This window comes from Nematostella vectensis, chromosome 2 (assembly GCF_932526225.1).
Source record: "Nematostella vectensis chromosome 2, jaNemVect1.1, whole genome shotgun sequence".
Taxonomy (NCBI): Eukaryota; Metazoa; Cnidaria; class Anthozoa; order Actiniaria; family Edwardsiidae; genus Nematostella; species Nematostella vectensis.
Window position 1 is genome coordinate 2,657,832 of NC_064035.1, and position 23,712 is coordinate 2,681,543.

The 23,712-nt window shown below is 44.2% G+C and overlaps 2 protein-coding genes and 1 long non-coding RNA gene across 4 annotated transcripts; 1 reads left to right on the forward strand and 2 right to left on the reverse strand.

Moving 5' to 3' along the window:
- Positions 1–336: 336 nt before the first annotated feature.
- On the reverse strand, positions 337–2,650 carry LOC116619936. Its single transcript, XR_004296940.2, has 2 exons — positions 2,489–2,650; positions 337–1,144 (listed from the first exon to the last, which is right to left on the reverse strand). It is a non-coding gene; the product is annotated as an uncharacterized LOC116619936 (long non-coding RNA).
- Positions 2,651–9,300: 6,650 nt separating this feature from the next.
- LOC116619898 lies at positions 9,301–11,249 on the reverse strand. Of its 2 annotated transcripts, none has more exons than XM_032385219.2 (3): positions 10,943–11,249; positions 10,347–10,593; positions 9,301–9,505 (listed from the first exon to the last, which is right to left on the reverse strand). In XM_032385219.2, the coding sequence occupies exons 2-3, from the start codon at positions 10,591–10,593 to the stop codon at positions 9,393–9,395; spliced, it is 360 nt and encodes a 119-aa protein (XP_032241110.1). In that variant the 5' UTR covers positions 10,943–11,249; the 3' UTR covers positions 9,301–9,392. The 2 variants fall into 2 exon arrangements, with proteins under 2 accessions (XP_032241110.1, XP_032241109.1); XM_032385218.2 differs by having other exon boundaries at positions 10,347–10,596.
- Positions 11,250–14,237: 2,988 nt separating this feature from the next.
- On the forward strand, positions 14,238–23,240 carry LOC5515532 (ankyrin and armadillo repeat-containing protein). The gene is made up of 11 exons (XM_032385271.2): positions 14,238–17,075; positions 17,413–17,568; positions 17,643–17,924; positions 18,131–18,375; positions 18,447–18,596; positions 18,807–18,932; positions 19,163–19,343; positions 19,710–19,865; positions 20,169–20,409; positions 20,806–20,858; positions 21,855–23,240. The coding sequence occupies exons 1-11, from the start codon at positions 14,597–14,599 to the stop codon at positions 22,154–22,156; spliced, it is 4,371 nt and encodes a 1,456-aa protein (XP_032241162.2). The 5' UTR covers positions 14,238–14,596; the 3' UTR covers positions 22,157–23,240.
- Positions 23,241–23,712: the final 472 nt, after the last annotated feature.

The window sequence follows — 23,712 nt, forward strand, 5'->3', positions numbered from 1 at the left end:
AATCTGCATTTTATTAAGCTTGCATTGAAATTCTCACATTACAACAAATTGTCATCCATTTTTAAACAATCTAGCAGCATTTTTCCTGTAGTTATCAAGTCAAAAGATGGTATTTCCCACCGAAATGAACTAAGCACCCCCGGTCCAATAAGCGTCCCTCCCTCCCTCCCCCCCCCCCCCCCCCCCCCCCCAAGGAGACCTGAGAACTCAAATAAGCACCCCGGGTTATTTGATTTCATTACAGTATTCATGCTTATTTGAATCATTACGGTATACGAGGTCGTAACAATGGGCTTCTTGACGAGGAAAGAACTTGCTTTAGCGGCAAAACCAATGTCAGTGGGACAATTTATTTCATAGTTTAGTGGTGTATTGTACGCGAGGGTGCCCGGGGAAAGGTGTACTCTTATAAAATTATGTTGGGGTGTAAAGGCGTGTTAGCATTGGCCTATTTGACCGATACCTCTGTGGTTTAACTCAACAAAAGCACTTCCGGGTACTACTTTGGAGATCACTTCCACTTACTTTGGTAACCATTCGGGGGTTCTTAGAATTATTTGAAAGTATTTTTTTTTGTTGGTGCTGGCCCTGTATGAATAAATTAATCTATGCTATACAATATGTACAATTAAACATGAATGTTAACATTGAAAAGCAACAAGTGTCAATCAAGCCCTCATTACACGTTACTGCCTCCGTAGAGTCCAGGTGCGTTCGATATTATCTGTCTCCATGGCAACGAATTAGAATATCTGAGTCCCTGCTCAATCTTTGTCGTCAACAAGGTCTGCACGCGCACCTCAGTGCTATCGGGTGGTAGACGGTGACAGGCCTTCCTTTGCACCGCCCTACCACTTTCTGTATCTTGTACTGTATAGGTGCACAACACGAGCAGCTCGTGGCGAACCCTGACTTGTGCGCGAAGGGTTTGACTGACGACAAGCACTCCCCGTGGCAGCCCTGGCTCGGTAACGTGAAGACGCAGCCGAGTTTATGCTCCACTTGGATGTTTCCGCGTCTCGGTTTGCACTCTGACCGGTGGAAGCTGCTGTGTCTGTACGAACGTCGGGCGGCAGCTAACTCGCTCGCAGCCAATAGACTTAGTAGCAGGAGAGCTGAAGTCGCACAATGCATTGTGGGATGTCTAAAAAGAAATTTTAGATGTAACCATATAAACAAACTTACAAGCTCATTGTTTGTATATTGATAATATTTGTCTCTAGCCATTCTTAAGACCAACTAAGGACTAACTCGGAATCGCGTATCAGTAGAGGGCATAGAGCAAGGTTTGAGCTATTGCTCTATAGAGTTGGTCTTAAGATAGAGTTGTTTCGATTGTCTTTAAAGCTACGCGATTCCAGGGGAGATTGGGGGAGGGAGGGGGGTTCTATAATGCCGATTACCAGTGGTCTCCTTAATAAGCACTGTACTTTCATTTCTGGGGGTGAAAATACAGGGGGTGGGTTGTCCCTTGACGGGTGGGAGGCATATATGGGACTTTTCTTGAATCACCCATTGACGGACCTTTTTTTAACGTGATGTACGTTGTGTGCTGTTAAAAACCGCCAGGCTAAGATTACTTTTTTACAACTTGGGTTATACGGATTGAAATCTCTGTGGAAACTTAATGTCAAGGTCAACGAATGTATTTCATTCTTCCCAGGCATTCCTGAACTTTAATTAGTTCCACATAAACGCATTATACAGATATGCCTACTTCACGAGGTGCAAGGGAAAGACGGATATCCGGTATTTCTTCAATACGTGAATATCAATAAATTTTCTACGAATAGCATATGGTCGGTTCATTAAGCACTCAAATGTAAACAAAACAAATCGGCTTTGGCGGACGCGTTAGTAGTCACGTCATGTTAAATTCGATATATAACCAATCCGTTAAATCTTTTTCCTTGGACAAAAGTTGTTAATAGCCTTGTTTTGTAGACGGACGTCCACTTTTTTTCTATAGTAAGTTACGAAATAGGAGTAGACAATGTCTGTGAAGGATGTTAATTAACTACCAAAGCAACTCGAGTGAAACGGACTAAGGGACTAAGACGTGAACAAAAGACAACTCTCGACTCTAGAAAAACGCTACATCAACATCGGTACCTAAACAACAACATCACGAGATTTCACTTGCGAGAACAACCAAATGTCTCCCTCCGCTTCCTTCTTTATACAAAGCAATGAGGTAAACGCCATAGATAGATCGAACAAGAGCGCTTATTGAGGTCTGTATTTTACGTTCCTGTGCACACTGAAAACCTCTTGGGAGCTGTCGAAGTCGGTACAACAGAGAAAACTTCAAAGCCTACATTTTTTTTATTTTTCGAAAACAAAGATTAAGGTGTGATGCTTTGAATGAGCAGTATAAGTCAGAATGCGATTATCAGTCTCTAGCACGCTTTTTTTGTTTAAACGCTATGTGAGAGTATGAGTGTAGAAAGAGTAAAATGCTTAATAATGCTCTTTAAAGAGAACAAACCTGTACATTTGCCCATTGTTCTACACGCGGCAATTCGTTCTGCGAAGGAGACTGAAAGCTCTAGAGGCCAATGCGAGAGGAAAATCGCGGCGTATGTTTGCAGAGGCAGCACCAAAGTGTATTTGTTCAAGTGCTCTCCAGTCCCATACCCCTTGCGGAGTACACCCCCCACCCCTACTTCCGTTCTCTACATTAATGCCCTCTTTTTATCATAAGAGCGTTTTTACCCTCAAACTGGATTAGACAAACTAGTGAATAAAAACACTACGGAATCTATTCTAAATTATAATAGAGGGTGCACGTTGCAAGATTACAAGATTTGAGTTGTCGCCAAGTTGCCATTGAGTGAAATTGCATTGCGAAAAATGTGATCTTCTATCCCAAGTTTGATACCTCAGGTAGCCTTGTACCAATAAACTATTTTTAAATTCAAGGCAAAAGCGTGCAACTCCACCCTGCTGCGTGACATTTTACCCTGGAATCGTAAAAAGCAGCATCTGGAGTAGGTACTCTGCTATATAAGTCGTGTTCTAATATGTCGAGGGTGAAGGTGTTCATCCCAATACAAGGTCCGAATTATGGATAGATCTATTAAGCTCATTGCGTCGCTATTATTAGATTATTCACGTGGGTGTAAATATTTCCAAGGGCCTCACGTGAGTACGTGATGTTGATAACAATGCATTGCTTTTATCGATATTGTACCATTCTCTTTAAGGAGATTCGATACTATTTCCCCAACCACCCAGTCAATCACAACTCGTATTTCGTGTACATTAAACTTTAAACTATTTGGCTTTGTCATTTATCTATGGATAACTTTATGAAAATATAAGGTGTTTGTTTACATTACTGTTTCTATGGCAACGGAACGGTGAACCCGTTCAATTCACTATTTGTTAAAAGTGCTGTTCGCTGTAGGGAAAGTTTCAACAAGTTTAAGGTATTATACATCGACTTTGGATGACCTTTGATGATCTATAAGAGGAATTGTGAGATCTTGTTGTTGTTTTTTTTAAATCACTGTTATTTCCCTACTTTAAATTCCGCCTCTTTTATCAATCCTTGCGTGTAGGTAAATAATAGAGTGATTAGAAATAAAAAAAAGAAACACATTAGAGAGTGGGGGAAGGGGCTTTAATATTATTGATACATAGTTGTCTGGGTAGGAGGTGACATCAGAACACAAAATTAAAGCATCGTAAATTAAAGCTGTGGCCATACCTTGGAATAATCGACGTTTTCTTTGAATGCGCAAGATAAATCACTAAACCTGAATTGCCGATACCCTATCACAACCTATGGCAATATTCTCCCTTTTATACACCTACGTTTTCTGGTTTTGTCTATTTGTTTTTCGCGAGTGCAGCTGCAGAATTCACCTCTAAAGACAAAATCAAAATGCTAGGCTATTTTTAGCAGAGGTTTTCTAAAACTGACCAAACTTAAATGAGACCTCATGCGTTGCGTTATCAGTCACGCCTGCGACTTGTACAGAATGCGCTATTGTCGTCGAGAGGTCTTTAGCGATTCCAATGATAAAATACATTTTTTAGAGTTCTGTTGTTTCCTCAATCAAAAACTTACTGTTATTTTGGGTATTCTTAGAACTCTTATGCCAATGATCCCCAAAAAGCTAACTGCTTTTAGTCACCTCTATCGAGTTAATCAAGTAACCTGATTGGTCAACCCATTGCAGTGAGAGAGCTTGGTTGGAAATTATTTAAAGTGCTATTAATGGAAAAAGTGCAAGGCTTTCAACAGGAAGCCTTGGGAACGTATATTCATGAGATAAATGTTCTTATTATCTTCAACTATGATGTGCAATCGAATATGCAAAAGACTTTTCATTTCATACTGTTTTTTAAGCTTTGATTATCAGAGAAGGCAAACTTTCGTCTGCGGTACACCCCCTGTACACCGGGAGGACCCTTGGCATACACAGGGAGGACCCTTGGCGTACACAGCGAGGAACCGTGGCATTTACACAGGGAGGACCTTTGACATGTACACAGGGAGGCCCCCCCGTATGTACAAAGGGAGGCCCCCTTGGCATGTACACAGGGAGCCCCCCATGTATGTACACAGGGAGGACCTTTGACATGTACACAGGGAGGCCCTCTTGGCATGTACACAGGTAAGCCCCCCATGCATGTACACAGGGAGGCCCTCTTGGCATGTACACAGGTAGACCCCCTTGGCATGTACACAGGGAGGCCCTCTTGGCATGTACACAGGGAAGCCCCCTTGGCATGTACAAAGGGAGGACACGTGGCATGTACACAGGGAGGCCCCCCATGCATGTACACAGGGAGGACCTTTGACATGTACACAGGGAGGCCCTCTTGGCATGTACACAGGTAAGCCCCCAATGCATGTACACAGGGAGGCCCTCTTGGCATGTACACAGGGAGGCCCTTTGGGCATGTACACAGGTAAGCCCCCTTGGCATGTACACAGAGAGGCCCCCTTGGCATGTACACAGGGAAGACCCCTTGGCATGTACACAGGGGGGGCCCTTGGCAAGTACACAGGGAGGCCCTTTTGGCATGTACACAGAGAGGCCCCCTTGGCATGTACACAGGGAGGCCCCCTTGGCATGTACACAGGGGGCCCCTTTGGCATGTACACAGGGAGGCCCCCTTTGCATGTACACAGGGAGGCCCCCTTGGCATGTACACAGGGAGGCCCTCTTGGCATGTACACAGGGAGGCCCTTTGGGCATGTACACAGGTAAGCCCCCTTGGCATGTACACAGGGAGGCCCCCTTTGCATGTACACAGGGAGGCCCCCTTGGCATGTACACAGGGAGGCCCTCTTGGCATGTACACAGGAAGCCCCCTTGGCATGTACACAGGGAGGCCCTCTTGGCATGTACACAGGGAGGCCCCCTTGGCATGTACACAGGGAGGCCCCCTTGGCATGTACACAGGGAGGCCCTCTTGGCATGTACACAGGAAGCCCCCTTGGCATGTACACAGGGAGGCCCCCCATGCATGTACACAGGGAGGACCTTTGACATGTACACAGGGAGGCCCTCTTGGCATGTACACAGGTAAGCCCCCAATGCATGTACACAGGGAGGCCCTCTTGGCATGTACACAGGGAGGCCCTTTGGGCATGTACACAGGTAAGCCCCCTTGGCATGTACACAGAGAGGCCCCCTTGGCATGTACACAGGGGAGACCCCTTGGCATGTACACAGGGGGGGGGGGGGGCCCTTGGCAAGTACACAGGGAGGCCCTTTTGGCATGTACACAGAGAGGCCCCCTTGGCATGTACACAGGGAGGCCCCCTTGGCATGTACACAGGGGGCCCCTTTGGCAAGTACACAGGGAGGCCCCCTTTGCATGTACACAGGGAGGCCCCCCATGCATGTACACAGGGAGGCCCCCTTGGCATGTACACAGAGGCCCTCTTGGCATGTACACAGGAAGCCACCATGGCATGTACACAAGGAGGCCCCCCATGCATGTACACAAGGAGGCCCCCTTGGCATGTACACAGGGGGGCCCCTTTGGCATGTACACAGGGAGGCCCCCTTGGCATGTACACAGGGATACCCCCCATGCATGTACACAGGGAGGCCCCCTTAGCATGTACACAGGGAGGCCCCCTTGGCATGTACACATAGAGGCCCCCATGGCATGTACACAGGGAGGCCCTCTTGGCATGTACACATGGAGGCCCTTTTGGCAAGAACACAGGGATGCCCCCCCATGTATGTACACAGGGAGGCCCCCTTGGCATGTACACAGGGAGGCCCCCTTGGCATGTACACAGGGAAGACCCCTTGGCATGTACACAGGGAGGCCCCCTTGGCATGTACACAGGTAAGCCCCCTTGGCATGTACACAGAGAGGCCCCCTTGGCATGTACACAGGGAAGACCCCTTGGCAAGTACACAGGAAGGCCCTTTTGGCATGTACACAGGGGGGGGCCTTTGGCATGTACACAGGGAGGCCCCCTTGGCATGTACACAGGGAGGCCCCCTTGGCATGTACACAGAGAGGCCCCCTTGGCATGTACAAAGGGAGGACCCCCATGCATGTACACAGGGAGGACCTTTGACATGTACACAGGGAGGCCCTCTTGGCATGTACACAGGTAATCCCCCCATGCATGTACACAGGGAGGCCCTCTTGGCATGTACACAGGGAATCTCCCTTGGCATGTACACAGAGAGGCCCCCTTGACATGTACACAGGGAGGCCCCCTTGGCATGTACACAGGGAAGACCCCTTGGCATGTACACAGAGAGGCCCTTTTGGCATGTACACAGGGATGCCCCCTTGGCATGTACACACGGAGGCCCTTTTCGCATGTACACAGGGAGGCCCCCTTGGCATGTGTACAGGTGAGCCCCCTTGTCATGTACACAGAGAGGCCCCCTTGGCATGTACACAGGGAAGACCCCTTGGCATGTACACAGGGGGGCCCCTTGGCAAGTACACAGGGAGGCCCTTTTGGCATGTACACAGAGAGGCCCCCTTGGCATGTGCACAGGGAGGCCCCCTTGGCATGTACACAGGGAATCCCCCTTGGCATGTACACAGAGAGGCCCCCTTGGCATGTGCACAGGGAGGCCCCCTTGGCATGTACACAGGAAGCCCCCTTGGCATGTACACAGGGAGGCCCTTTTGGCAAGAACACAATGAGGCCCCCCATGTATGTACACAGGGAGGCCCTTTTGGCATGTACACAGGGAGGCCCCCTTGGCAAGTACACAGGGAGGCCCTTTTGGCATGTACACAGGGAGGCCCCCTTGGCATGTACACAAGGAGGCCCTCTTGGCATGTACATATGGAGGCCCTTTTGGCAAGTACACAGGGAGGCCCCCCATGCATGTACACAGGGAGCCCCTCTTGGCAAGTACACAGGGAGGCCCTCTTGGCATGTACACAGGGAGGACCCTTGGCTTCCAAAAAGTGGTTCAATTCTTTTTTCCAATATGATACCTATGCAGGCCTCCTTAGCCAATCCTTGGTACGCGTCTGATTCCTATATTCGCGATAAGAATATGGAATGGCCACCATCAATCTTTTCTTCAAACAAGAATTTTCGATTTTCCTATCTTGAGATATAGTTATTTTCTTTTAACATGGTGTCGTCGTTGTTGACGTTGACTATCGACAAAACTGTTGTTTTTCCAGCTCGCATGGTCAATTCCTTATTAGGACATACCATATTTGGGAGTCCGCTCAACACTAGAACTTTGTACATCGAAATTTTCTAAGTAAACTTGCAGGATTTCGTGATTACTACGATTTTTCAGGCCTCTATTTTGAAAAATAGAAATCGGCTTTACTTTATCTGACGTTTACATTCCGTGACATTGTCCGAAACAGGGGCGTGTCATCGAGAGACGCAGGGAAGGGTGCGGCAGTAGTAATTCACTTGCCTCGGAACGGTTTACTTATCATTTTTTCATATGACTGCCCCCCCCCCCCCTCCCAGGGACTCGTGGGTACACGTCTGTCACCTTTATCCACAAAGAGGAGTATACCGGTGTCGAATTGACTATAACACAAAGTATACGAACTGCTCTCGGGAATTCCCTGGTTCCAGAAATGTGTTTTTACGGCACGAGTTATTCTCATCTGTTGTATTACTTTCGAAAAATTAATTTATTTCAACAAGATTCGTTCGCTCATACAAACTCTGTAATAAAACTTTTGCACTCGCCGTGAGCCTGGGCTACCTGTGCTTAGCGTTGAGTTGGGATAAGCCGTAGGTGAGTAGTACTCATCTGGATTACAAACCCTGGAAAGAACTAAGATCATAGGCAACATTTCTTACTAACGCGGGACCATACTCTGCAGTACATATCTGGTCTTTGCCACTTCTAAACTATTCAATAAATCTTGAGCGTCCCCTTATCTGGTTAATGAATCAAATAGATAAAGATAGACTTTGACTCTTGTTAAGTGCCCCCTATCGGAGGTATCTATATGGTATTTAGTGTGCCATTTACACACACCTATTTCCTGACCAAAATCATCAATTTGAATTACGAACTGCTTTTTCTCAGGCTACCGAAATGCCCCATTATTGACGGCGTTATATTTAAACAAAAAATCGGCGCTAAGTGACGGATTTACTGGTTACTAAAACTTGTTAAAACAAGCAAGGCATGGCAATGTAAACTCTATAAATCTATTTATATTATCAAGAACCCTTACTCAACTCGGGGTTTATTCGAAGCAAAACCCGCTGTTCAGTCGATGAAATACAACACTATACAACTCGGCTTAAATAAGCACTCGTATTTTGTCCATTCGCTTATCAACACACCCTCTTCTTCAATTGTCCATACTTTTTTCTTTTGCTTACTCGAGACGGGAGTAGTATTATCCATTTTGGATCCGTCTACGTCACGAGCTTGTACCTTTTTTCTCTCTCACGGATAGAGATGGTTTAAATCTGTGCGTTTCCGTTGAAAAATTGCAGCGATTTGCACTAAAATTTCGAGCATGCTCGAATTACCTGCGATAAATTTGCAGGCTGTCGCCGTGAAATCGCCGCCAATATGCAGGCTGTCTTCACGCGCGATTTAGGTGCTATAAAAATCGCTGTAACAAAATTGCAGCCCGTGTCGCGCGACAAAAGTTGCTAGTGTAAACAGGCCTTAATAACACACGGACCCTTTACCAATCAAAGCGCGATTTACGAGTTTAGTTGTAGAAATGTATATTGGTACCGTTTTACGTTTTCTCCGACACTTCCTTCTACTAGGGCTGCATGTTCGAAGTCAGTAACTTTGTGCTGGTTTGTCACACCTGCGATGTTCGTAAGACATGACAGACATGACAGACTGTGTTAATAGTTTTTATGAAATAAGAAATTACATAAATACATTAACTGATAAATAAATGTATAAATACAACATCTGTACGACATCTCGTCATGCTCGGTGGCCGTTATACCCGCGTGCTCTTGGGATCATCGTGGCAACGGGCTTATTGTCCGTGATGACCCGAACAGTCTTCGGACTTGCTGTTGCTTTGATAGGGATACCTAGGGACGATACACAGCACGTTAAACCAAGCACTGTATTAGGCACTAAGGGAAGGAGTGAATGCCTAAGATCTGTTTGGAGGTGTCCCACATATAACTAAAGGTAGGGGGGGGGGTGGTTGATCTGATAAGCACCTTGTAAATTTGGGACCCTGTTCAATATAGAGTTGTGTATACCAGCATTACAGTAGCGAACATATATGTCTTAAATGATAAAATAATAAGCGTTTTTTAGTCACGCAGTTGGTGTTGCAAGCATCACTGGTACACTGTAGACACGATACGGTTCTTAGAGCCGGCTGGCAGTATATACCCGAACCCTGGAGGGTGTGGCATTTGTCACATCGTGTATGTCGAGGCTTTGAGTGTTACGGATATAGAGAGGAAATCGTTCATAAATCTTTCCATTTTTATCCCGCGGAAATCTCGTCCTTTTGGTGATTTGCTAAGATTAAACCTGGAGCATATCAAGTGCAGTAAACCGCTTAGAAAAAAAAGCACAAAATCCTTCGACTGGGGTATTCCGATAACGCAGCCACTAGAGAGAAAAGCCATAAAAACCACCTTAACGAGGAAAATAGCCAATGTTCTTTGATGCTAGAGAATAATCGTTTAAATTTAAATTTGCTGTATGGATGTGACGACGCCCCAATAAAAAAAATTATAGGCAGCGGGTCCAGGGGAAGCGTTATGGAGAAATGGATAGATTATCCTCTTAAACTCACAAACGTTCACCATATGTCTACATTACATGTATTTGTATTGTGTCTGTGGATCGAAAATTTAAACCTTGTTGTCTCAATGTGTGATGCACTTAGTAATGATTTCCAAGCGGCCGTACCTCGCTGTAAGAAGTATCGCAAAGTGATGTTGACGTGGATCAGGTGGAGCTTTCTCTGCATTCGTCGAATGAAGTTTTTCGCCATTTGCTTGGCTTTCGCGTCTATTAGAGCCTCCGTATTGGTCCGGATGGGTGCTTTGTTCCGCGGGCTGGCTGTTGGTCTGTAAATTCCAAAGTGCGCGTGGGATTCCAGCAACAGCAGAGCTAGTACGATGCACAACGGAACGATCAGCACATGAGTCTTCATCTTCTAGGAAAAAAACAGCGATGGAATGATTATCTAGGATTGCGTATGGTGAATAAGACAGGATAAGTCGGTTTTGTGGTTTGCTTGAAGGCCGATTTAGGAGTTGTAAGCGCTTTAGGATTAAGGTATAACATTTTCGGGATTCGAGATTAATCATGAAAATTAAATCAACTATTTTTTTAAATTCTTAATAGATATTCACAAAAATTAAAATTTTGATTCCTCTTCGAGCTTTTACAGCAGAACTCCTCATCAGAATCATTGAATAATGATACACCAGCATTTTCTAATCGTCTTTTAATTAATATTAACTCTTGCCTTGCTTTTTAGAAAGCTTTGTTCTCCTTACCTTAAGAAATGCTGTATTTGCTGCTTTTGGGGCGTCTATTTCTTTGCTGTGTTCAAGTTTTTGGCTGACCTAATCTCTTTTTTGGTCGTTTTTATACCCTTCGTATCGAAACCTTATTGTTTAAGGGTAGCGGATGGGCTTGGCTCTCAAGTTTGGTGCAAAACAAGCGTCTAGAAGCTACAGCAAAAGCTATGTAACGTTGCACGTGCGAACGAGTGGTCTTATATTGGTGATATGGCGGGGTCCGGAATTGCAGCACTGTGGCCGGGGAATTCCATAGTTTGATGCGTTCCGTAATACCCCGACAATCCCGGAAAATGGCACTCAACTGCGTGAATTCTGCATCGTGTTATCAAGGTTTTTTAAAAGATTTAAATATTTTATTGCAAGTTTATCTATCCGAATGCGAGTTATTTAAAAAGGTACAAATTACACATAACAATGTTAACCCCCTTTCTCTATTGTTGGCTTGGATGTTTTGGTTACGCATATGGCTTTTCATCAGCTTTGAAGTTTATAATGATCAATCGCTCACGCCAATCAATTACATTATTAGTAAATTGTAAAAACATTTCTTAACTTGTTTTTTATCAGGATAATTTATCGGTTAGTCGAGGTGGGGAGACACGAGGCGGAGGGAAGAGTTCTATTTTGATGCGCTAATATATTTGTAGTCTTACTGATTTCAATGCGTGGTAACCAATAACAAAACTTTAAGACAGAACCAAAAGGCGAATTCTTGACCCTAGACTAGATACTGGGAGTCTGAAATATTGACGGGGGCCCCAGTACCTGAGGAGGGGTAACCGTGGAAAAACTGGGCAGAATTTATTGTTTTCAAAACTATTGGAGGGAGGGGGGGCGAGATTCACAAATACCCCTCCCCCTGATACGGTCCTGAAAAATGTTTCGTTACTAGACCGTCGCATAAAAAGAATATTTAGGAAAATGAGTAAACATTTTCAAACCGTACAATGCCGTACATTCAACAGATTCAGTATGTAACGTAGGATGTACTCCTTCTATCCTTGAGTGAAAAGTTCGACAGATCAAGTGTTTTATTGCCATCTTTTAGTATCCTCCTGGAAAAGCTATTTCCGAAAGATCATCTCGCTGAAGATATTCTCATCCTGAGTATAACGTTAAAATGACATCAAATCTTTAAGATCTTCGATACTTCTTCGGAATGTTCTAGACTTGTCTACAAAACGAGTGCCCTGATAAAGTTGCTGGCTTCTTTGGACGAAAGGCTAAAAACTCATGTAGTTTTATTCCTCGTGCAACCAACTGATAAAAACGCCCTTAAAGTGGTTTTATCAGTTAACCACTCGCTTTGCATTCGGTGATCAATAAATATATGTGCTATGAATGTACGTTTTTATTTCTTCAGTTCTTAGTAGAGACGCGTAAGAATGTTATCACCGGATGTGAAAAATAGAAATAAGATATAAATATTACTTTTCCTAAAGACATTTTCCGAACGTTTACCAAGAACATTCCTAAAAACTCTAAATGTTGAGTGCAGATGAGCAAAGTTCACGTCAATCCATGTCAATGCTCAAGGGTTCCCTTAGCTATTGTAGCGATGCTCCCCATTACGCGCCCATTCAACCCATTCTTGGCCCTCGCGCGCTCAGCCTCGGCACCGCGCTGAGTCAATCCGCAAACCCCCTCCCTTCCGCGACGAGACGCAAATGGCTCTCGTCGTGTGGGCTACCAGCTGCAGTACCTTCTAGACGAACTAGCACAGGAAGAGAAATTGAAAAAAATATTTAAACCCTTTTGCTTATAAAAAAAAAACACAATGGAGGAGTATATCCAAGCGTAAATAAGGGAAGGCGTGATTTGGATTCGCTAAAAAATGTAAAAGATTAGGCTGCTGGGTGCCAAGTCCCGACCAGTCCTTATGGGTGTAATTAGTACTTGTGTAATGAAAGACTTCGAACTCGAGTTCCTGACTGGCATACCGAATTTGCTTGAATCAAGTGCTTCTGGGAATTTTTTACTCCGTGTACGTTGTGAAAATAAAACTTTCCATCGGAAGGTGAGGCGGATTTTGAAATAAGCGCCTGGCCTGGGGCATGAAACATTACATCTCCGTGCAATTACGGTAAAGTATACTTAGGAAACTACTTGGAGGGAAACATAAATCTTGTCAAGTTAGCGGGAAGTTCGGTATTAATTGAATCGGGTGTGTACCCAGGATTGGCAGGGAGGGGGGGGGGGGGGTGGGGCGCAGTCAAAGGTATTATATGGAAGAAGCTTAGTATTTGAGCATTTCTTTAAAAAGTAATGACCCACTGTTTGGCCGCCAAGGGGGGTTGCGCTCGCACTCCCCTGTGTACGCGCCTGGGAATTTCTTTCTGTTTGTCAAATATTGAAATCGAACGCTCGCGCGAGCATGTTTGGCGAAGTGGCTAAACACATAAACAGTTGCCCCTAAACATTTTCATAAAACATGATTACGCGAGAGATCAAAGTGGCGCCATGGGAATTTCGAGCGGTGATTGGATAAAATCGCGAAAGGCGCGCAATGTTTTGTGTGATGAATGGCTAAACGATAAAACATTTGCGATCAACGCAAATGTTTGATGAAAATGTTTTGATCTCGTTCAAACATCTATATGTGTTGTGTTAGCCAATTAAGTGTCGTGTTTTGTGGCTAAACGTAGAAACATTTGCGTCAAACGCAATATTTGACAAACATGTTTGAATGTTTAGCCAGGTCTTTATGTTGATATGTTTTGTCCTCTGGTCTCTCATTTTTGGGCATTTTTTTAACTGCTCATTGATCACTTTTGCTTTTATTTATCGAGACCTATATTTCCATAGAAAGAAATCACATACAGTGCAATAAGGTAAGAAAAGTATTCAATGTTTTTCCCCGTTGTAATGTTAGTGATGTGTAAGTAAGTAATTGAGTTTACTTGAGAGACAACTCTTAAAATAAGCCCTTCCCTACCAGCAGTGGCCCCTTTATTTTGTATTTCGCTGGAATGCCAGCCCAGCGAAATACAAGAAAAAAGACCTCTCTACTAGCAAGAAAATCAGAATCACACTGGTCTGTTGGTCTACCTGTGCCTGAATACCTGTGGATTCATCCGCTGATTTTAGTGTTGTAACGCGGGCTCGACAATTCTCAATAGCTGTTAGTAGCGTTTGTTGTGTTGTTTCCACGGCAAAATACAAAAGTTACATAGTTTAAACCGCTTACCTGTGGAGTCAGGTTTGTGCTTCTATAATTATTACGGGAATTTAAATATTTAACTTGGCAGGTGTGTAAACAGTTGAAGAAGTGATCGCGCGTATGACAACGAAATGTTTTGATGATGGAACGATTGATCGTAAACCGTGGAGAAAGAAGCGTCTATGGAATAATAGTACTACACTCTACGACAGCAAATCATCTACGCTTAATTATGACATTCCTTTTAATGGTATGACTTCTACCGAGGAATTCGAATCTCTTTGATGTGATTTCAGGATAAGTGTTTTCGTAAACAACATACTGTACGTTTCTTGTGGTACATTGTAAAAGATAGCGTAAAGTCGGAATTGTTCGAAAAAACATGGCCTTATAATAGCATCCAGTCTGAAGGTGAAGATATTTTGAATTTCTGGTGACTTTCAAACAGTTCAAGCGCTTGTTACGATATGACTTCTAAACTTTCTCCCAGTGGTTTGGGACGTTCTGCAGGGTCTGGCTCTGACATGATGTCCAACATAACAGCAGCTAGGGCAGCCGCGACCTACTTCGATAAAATCGATCGCTACGAGCTTCAGGAATCACTGGCCTATTACTCAAGCGACTGGCTGCTTTCAACTGAAGACACTCGTATTACAGTAGAACCACCGGTTGGCTTAATCTCTGGTATAAAAGTACACAATAATTTTAATAATGCCTTGATTTTGATACCTCACGAAGAAGGTATTGAGCCATTGGAAATGCGAGAAATGCATGAAATTGTACGAGAACTTGTCACTGGGATTTTCATATTAAATCAAGTTCCTTCAATTTGTCTGGAAGCAAATTACGATTGCAGTACATCATGTCAAATACCACCTGCTTACTATGATACACGTGTGGGTCAGTTACTGACAGAGGTAGACTACATGATGAAGAGCTTATGGCATGGTGCTTACTTCCCAAAGGACAAACGGACAAAGTTTGCTGAGCGATGGAGACAGGCTGTCAATCTAAACACTACCACAGGAGAGCCAGAAACTCGACGGAGCCTGCATCTGGTCTGGACAGAGGCAGGAATCCAAGATCTTGCAAAAGACCCAGAATTCATGGCAGCATATGAAACCCTCCCCCCAGAGAACAAAGACGATCCCTTTGCCATGGAAGAGAAGAAGACATTCATGAGGCATGTTGATGATTTAGCCCTAAAGCTTACACTGTTCCAGAAGCAAATACACCAGCACCAAAATATCTTCTTAGTTGATGCTGATTATCACATTAGTAGCATAGTGAAGTCAGACAAACTTGAATTCCCAATTTATGAAAAATTGCAACGTCGAATCACATCTCATCAAGAGTTCATCAGAAAATTTTTACCTTTAAAGGCTGAGCTCCATCGACATCTAGTGCTGCTGAAATTTGTAAGTTTTATGGTTCCATTCCTTATTGCTATCAAAAAGCGCTGCAAAGTTCCTGATGTCTCAAAACTTTTACCACCATTTACATTCGAGGAATGCAAGACAGAACGTGAGTTCCCTCCCCTTATCCTTAGACCTGACTTTACCTGTAAGAACTTTGAGAGCTCAGAGAAGTATTTCCATTTGCATGGGGGAATTGTGTTTGATCGTGAAACTGGAAGCACTGTGCCTCTGAGTGACAGTATAATTGCAGAGAAGGAGAATTTGGAGTATGTTGCGTCAGATGGATACAGCAAGGCAAGTACTGACTCTGTGATGCTGGAAAGTTATCCAATGAAACTTGTGGAAGTTAATGGAAAGAGCTACTATGTTTTGAACATTGTGCTAGAAACGTACTATCCTGCATCTCCAAAGCTTCCTCTTTGGGTTCACGCACATTATGATGAAATAGCCAAGCTCAAGCCTAAGAGGCTACCTATTCCTGAATTGCAAATCCATGAGCAGTTCAAGAAGAGATATGGCTACCAGAAGACGGTAAAACTCAAGCAAATCCCAGCAGGTTTGCATGCAGCTGCCGTAAGAGGCCTTGTTGCAATATTCTATACAATGTGCCGCAGACTTCCCCCATCAAGACTCACCACACAGGACTCTACTGGGTTGTCATTGATTCATTATGCAGCAATGTACAATCGACCACAAATCATTACGATGCTGATGGTGATGGGTTTTGACATTAACGTGAGAAGGTTTAACAACATTTCTTCTCAGGGTGTTACTCCGCTCCACCTTGCCGCAAGATGTGGTGCCCTGGAGAGTCTTGCATGCTTGATTTCTTACAAAGCTGATGTGGGTAGCATTGACAGTCATGGATGGTCCCCTGTCCACTATGCCGCTTACTTCAATCACGTTGATTGTCTTCTGCATTTGATCCACAAGGACACAAAGCTTTTGCAACTGCAATCTAAAGATGAAACCCTATCAACACCAATCCTGCTATCAGCATCTAGTGGTGCGTTGGATGCGGTGAAGTGTCTGATTGAGCTAAATGCTGATTACACAGTCACCAATAATCATGACAATGGGATGATCCAGTTGGCCTCCCTGCATTTCCACACCAACATCCTGGAGTATTTCATTGAGTGGAACAACAAAGACCTGCCAGTCTGGGATATTCTTGTAGGTATGCTGAAGTCAGAACATCTTGAACGACAAAAGAGTGCCGTCAAGTGCCTTGAGGTACTGTCAGTCGCCAAGGATAATCACTGGAAGTCCATCCTCTATGCAGGAGGGGTGCCTGCTCTTGTCACCTTGCTGAAGACGGATGATGAAGACCTTCAAGGGTGTGCAGCTTCTGTCTTGTGTAACATCGGTAGCCATGAAGAAGTCAGGCTTGAGGTGTCAGCTGCAGATGCTGTTGTGGTTGTCATAAAGCTCCTGAATTCACCAGTGGCTATGATCCACTCCCGATCTGCTGTCATAATTGGTGATCTTGGCTGTGTTAGCAACAACCAGGAGAAAATTGCTGAGGAAGGTAGGGTGTACAGTACATACAGACTAATAAAGTCATATTCGCATATTCATACTCATTTTTAGAAGCACTTTAAAGGGGATTTTGCATTGGCATTCCCAATTTCTTTGTGACCATCTGGCTAACAAAAAGGTTTCCTAGAATTGCTCCCTTCCAAGGGTATGCCCCTGGGTTTTGCAAGATAGCTATTGTGTCTTAATAACTACATGCTGGTACATTAATATGTGGGTGTCAATTTCACTATATATATTTTTAAATTCAAACCTATAACTCACACATAGTGTTTTGAGCAGTATTGGGAAAATCCTATCACTAACCATTGTTTCTCCGTGATATCTAGGTGGCATTGAGGCCCTGGTTGGACTGTTAAACTCAGATGTGGAGCATGTACTGGTGAATGCTGTTAACGCTCTCAGGGTCGTGGCAGATGGCAGCAAATCTAACCAGAAGGCCATAGCAGAAAGTGGTGCTTTGGATATTCTTATCAGTCTTCTCAGTAAGTGGATTAACACAAAACTAACATTCGCTTAATGCCATACAAGCTTGTCATTGTTCTATGATCTATTTTAGGCACAAGATCAAAAAAGCTTCAAGCAAACACAGCTGCCTGCCTCAGTTCTTTAGCTAAGTGTCACCATGACAACCAGGACCTGATTGTTGCCAAGGGAGCTGTTAAGTCCTTAGTAACACTGGCACGTTCCAAGAGCTCTGTGTGCCAAGTGAAGGCAGCAAGTGCTCTCGAGGCTCTTGCTGAGAAAAACCCAGAGGCACAAAAAATCATAGATGAAGCTGACGCACCTAAGCCTCTTATTCGTCTGCTCAAGATGTGGTCAATTGAGGTGAAGGAGCAAGGTAATCAAGTTGTTTCAGGCTTTAAAAAATAATAAGAGTGACAAATGCTGCTGCCTAACTCAGCTACACAAGCTATTAGGTGCCGACTATAGTTATTCTGATTTCGTGCAGCTTATGGAGTGGGGAAATGGTGTATTTTAAAACAAAGTAATATAGATCAGGTATGAAAAATTATATACTGAAAGCTACAGTATGTCCTTTTCCAGGTGCCGGAGCACTGTGGGCTCTTGCAGGGTCAGTGCGCTCGCACCAACAACGCATCGCAAGCATGATTGGAATCAACATCCTGGTTGATATGCTCATGCTTAAATCAGAGCGACTTCAGTACATTGCAGGCTCAGCTATGATTGCACTAGCGACAGAAAACATTGAAAACCAGAACAAAATCGTGGCAGGGGGTGGGGTGCTACCATTGGTAAGGCTCTTACGTGCTGGCAAATCATCACAAAAGGTTAGTTCTCAACTGTAAAATGGAACACTTAATCCATCCATTATATTTAGCTATTGATTTTTAATGTTCAGGTGCTGCTGATGGTTATTCGAGTGTTGGGTATCCTGTGTGTGGGCGTGGCCCACCAGTCAAATAAGTCGACACAGGTGGAGATTGCGAATGCTGAGGCCCTGGTCACACTGGTCCAGCTATTAAGGTCCTCCAAGGTCCCGCTCATACAGGTGGGGCGCTAATTGCTATACTATGTAATTCTGTGATTGCTATCAGTTGTCCTTGATGAGTAGGTGGTATTCAAGTCTCACTTGAGTAAAATGATCCTACAGATTGAATAAGTCCATGTCTAAGTTATTCAGCATTTTGATTAACTGTCCTTTATAATGGTGTATGTTGCGACCTTGGTAAAGAGGTTTTCTGTATGTTTATGTTGGTAGGTTGAGACAGCCATCACAATCGGCAAGATTGCACTGAATAACAACCAGACACAGAAGGTGCTCGCTGAGCAGACTCGCTTCCGGGTCATTGACATACTCCATCTTCTCAAGGATGAGGAAGAAGAGGTATGTACCATCACGTCTCTGGCCTCGCACGATACAGAAACATTAAGAATTTTTTGGGGCACACCCACGCCCACTAATGGTCATTTCCTTATATTTTTAAAAAAAATATATTGGGGTACATGCCCCCAATGCCCCACCCCCTGCTACGGCCTTGTGAGTAGAACTTCCCAAAGTGAGGATTTTTTTTATATTTTCTTAGCACTTAATTTCCCATACAAACATGTCCCTAGGTGCGCCTGAAGGCTGGACGCGCTTTATCTATCTTCGGATACAACAACACCTCCCAGCAGTATGCCATCAAGAATGCAGGTGGAGTCAAACTTGCTTCCTTTGAGGAATTCCTTGAATCCTCCACGCAACTTTACCGGGCACATGCCGCATTCCAGATCATTGTCCTCGCACGTGTAATAGGTGAGACAGGGCTGAGACAATCCATTTGAATGGTCGCATTATTATTTTCCCAAAGCATGGACACAAAGTAACAGACATTAAAAAACATCGACTTAGAATTAACATAAGAAGATATATTTAGGATGCTAGAAATGCAGCACCATTGAACGACCATAGCCACTTGATATAATGGTCGCCTTATAATACATTGTATATATTAAAAAGCGTATGATACTAGAAAAATAAAGTGGTAGAAGATGCTGATTGACAAATTAAGGTAAAGAATGGGGGCGTAAGTATAAAAGGAGTGTATATTTGTGGGGAGCGTATATATATTAGGAGCATACATTCAAGAATATTCGTCTAATGAAGACAGTATTTCTTTAGTTGACTGTGACCAAGTGACGTTGACTGCCCGTGGAGTCCAGCTCCTTGTGTCGCTACTAGCTTCAGATGAGGACCACACCAAAATACTTGCCGCCAGCCTTACAGCCAGTCTTGGCCACACAAGGGCTGGTATACCCGCGGCTCTTATCACAGCAGGTTAGACTATACACTGTTTAGACTATACTCTTTACACAAATAACAATAATTTCCTCGTGATGCCATCACTATTATAGTCGTCATATAATCACCATGGGGAAATTGGGTTGATTGGTCACCTCCGGGGCTGCAGCGGCTTGTGGAGGGTAGGGGAGGGATGAGGAGTGGTACAAACAAAGATATATCGGCTATCCTTAGGATACTCCCTCTTCGCATAAATGTAATATTAACCTTTTGATACCATCTTACGCTATCTATTACAATATATGCTAAGCTAATGCTATTCTGTACCCTATTCATTAGGAGCTGTCAAGGCGCTTTTACAGAATCTGTTTAATGCAAACGAGGAGGTTCGCAGCAGTGCTGCCGTTGCGCTGGGATACCTGTCGTTCGATCGCACAGCGGAAAGACTGATGCTAGTAGCGTGTCGTAACACACCTGGACTATTCGACGCTCTCTTGCGGAACCTCGGCAGTGGCAAGATCGCCATGGTGTTTGTTGACGACTGGAACCAGACAAAAAACGTCGGGCTTCCGTCAGAAAGGTAAGAACACGTGACCTGAGCCCAAATACCGAGTTTCGTCCCGAAAATGGTGTATAATGTCCCCCCCCGCCCCACAAATATTTCGAGGCTTGCTAGGGTCCTGTGGCGCAATAACAGAGGTTAAAACAGTCGTCATTATTTGCATTGTTCTCACGAACAATGTGATCATCCCGTGTTGAATTTTGATCTAGCGTAGTTCTGACCTGCGTGACGAACTGTACAAAAAACGGCTTCAATATATTGATAAAGTGAAACATATATATTTATAAATATCCACAATAAAGCCGAAACAACGAGCGTCACGAAATTCGAATCCACAGCCCTAAGTTAAAACTCATCTCCATCATCCCTTATTTTAGTCTTCAGAATGTTTATTGATTTATTTTCTCTCTTAAGTTTGGAGATCAACGGTGGACCTGCAGTACCGAAGAAACTTCCACCCGGGGAACGTAAGTGTCCATGAGAAGAATTCTCCGCGTCGTTAAATATTAAACACACCATACACACACTGTTTAAACACCTAACTCAGTAATCAGGCCCGTAGGTTCGTTTACCCATTTAGCGGACCATTTTCTCTAGCCTCCTCCGCAGACATCTCGAATGTTTTTGTAGTTTTTCAGTATTTTTTTGAATTGGGGTTCCTTTGGCGATTTGAACCGGAGCCGGAAGCCGGGAGAGCGAAGGCCAAGGCTCCACTATTTCTTGAACACGCCACAGGAAGCCCGAAACCGATAAAAAGCCTTTTTCCCAAATCACTCGAGACGCCTGCGGAGGAGGCTACATTTTCTCTTTGGTAGCTCATCCATCATCATAGCAGTGGTACTTAATTTTCTTTCATTAGAGCGGACCTTCCCTTCGAGTGGGGGGTTCTTCCGAAACCCCGAACCCACCTTGGCTACGGGCCTGGTAATCGAACTCGAACAGCGTTTTGTTGACTAAATTTGCCTTGATTATTCAATAACTGATTAGTTAACTTATAACCACTAATAATATCATACTTTAGCCTTGTCGCGACATCAGAAGTCTTCGTAGAAGAGACCCATCGGAACAGAGTTAGTTACTGTACGCCATAACCATACTAATCAAGATTCACTTGCACTCCTATTGAGATCCACTTTCACTTCATAATCCAATAATTAACACCATAACAATACTAATTAAGAACCCACATTTGCACTTCACTATGGGCTCAGCTCTCCATAATTAGCATGATTTTATTGAGCTTTGCACTCACAACAACGGGTGGGCCGGATCGGCACAGATACATATTCGTGGGGAAAGGGGTGTCTGTATTAACCTATTGCGAAAGCGATATTTGATATAATTCCGCACCTTGAACAAACCTGTTGGAATAACCGGGTGCATTTACATTGACATTTGCACTCAAAGTCTATCACCTTAGTCAGTAGCGAATTTCATCACATATCTTACCAATACCGCCCTAGGTCGCCGAAGGCCGCACACGACACAAAGCCTTCCTTCTGTTCGTCACGCGCGAAGCGTGCGCGATCGCGCCAAGCGTGTAGCATCCGCACCTGTTATAGACAGCTACCGCAACCGTGTAAAGGCTGATGTTGTGCGCGCCATGCGACCGACCACACCCGGCGAGGAGCGCATAGCTGCCATGGAGTCTGCGGCAGGGGCGGCTAGCATTTGGAAGACCAAGCTGCTCTCCCATCGACCCAAGGCAGTAGAAAGAAAGCTGAAAAACTTGACGATTCATGAACCAGACGCTAGCGACCAGTAGGGTGCACGCATCCTTGACCCTGCCGTTCTTATCGGGGCTCCTGTGCAGAGATGACCTATGGAGTACTGCGGAGCCTGGGACAGACCCTGCCGTTCTTATCGGGGCTCCTGTGCAGAGATGACCTATGGAGTACTGTGGAGCCTGGGACAGACCCTGCCGTTCTTATCGGGGCTTCTGTGCATAGATGAACTGCGGAGCCTGGGACATGGTGTCGAACTTTTGATAGCCCACCACAAACCACAAGTTCTGCCAGAACACGTGACTACGGGAAAATGCAAAGAAGATAGAGCCACTTTAGGCTTTTCCTGATCACGGGGAGGTAGCCTGGAATTTTTTAGCTTGGGTTTGCATGGAAAGGATTTATTTGAAAAAGTGAAATTCATAGCCTGCTTTCCGGCTCTGATTTTCGGAGTTGTCTCCGAGTTCATATGCTTCTGGGGAGCAACTTCAGAATACCCGTCCACTGTGGAGCCACGTTACTGCCGTGGTCCGCGGTCCGCTGTGAAGCCGTCTTTGCATATTTATAGAACGAAGTATCAAATAATAAGTCTAAGTAATCTAAGTCACTGCTACCGTGGTCCGCAGTTCGCTGTGTAGCCGTCTGTGCATATTTATAGACAGCGGACCGCGGACCAACCAATTTCGCATTATGGATGAATAAGTAGTCTTTGACTGCGGACCGCGGACTGCGGACCAACATGATATATCCGATTATAATTTAATTGTGTAATGATGGATATTTTATATTAGTAGTATTATAAATTAATTGTGCAATGTTGGGCACTTTACATTAAGTAGTTCTGGACTGCGGACCGCGGACCGATGAAATTTAGAGGCCTTAAAATGTGGACGGGCATTCTGAAGTTTAGCCGCTTCTGGTGGCGATAGACCAGCGCATTGATGGTTTTGCCGGTCCTGTGTTCATAGTAGATATCAAATATTATTAAAGGATCAGAATATGTAAATAATAGATAAACATCTATAGACATTGGAGTATAGAGTGAAAAAGTTAAATTAAGTTATTTGCCCACATACACAAAAACGGCACTGTATCACAAAGGAATAAATAAAGAGACACTACGCAGATGACTTCCAATAACTCGAACCCCCCTCCCATTCAATATGAATTGCGCTTTACATATTCACTGTATTCCTATAACCCGAGAGCCTTCGATCGATAACAGACTTCCGTTAACTCGAAGTTTTGATATATCTTTTTAAGCTGACACACTCGAACACATCCGGAAAAGAAAATGGATTCTGTAGAGATACAAATAAAAAAGTGTCTCTTGTAACGACTTTTAACCGTGGATTTCCAATGGAATTCTAAGAGCTATTAAAACAAATGTTCGGAACCCATCGAAATTTAAATAACCCACACTAAATTCTAAATTATAACTCAAAAATGTCCTCTCATATTAATATCAAACAGGGGCTCATAAGTAGGGGCTATCATCTGTATTATAAAACTGTCAAGGCGTTTCCGAGGATCAGGCTATTTTTAGACGCGCGCGCACGAACGGACCAATCAGTTACGTTGACGTTGGTCGCGCGCG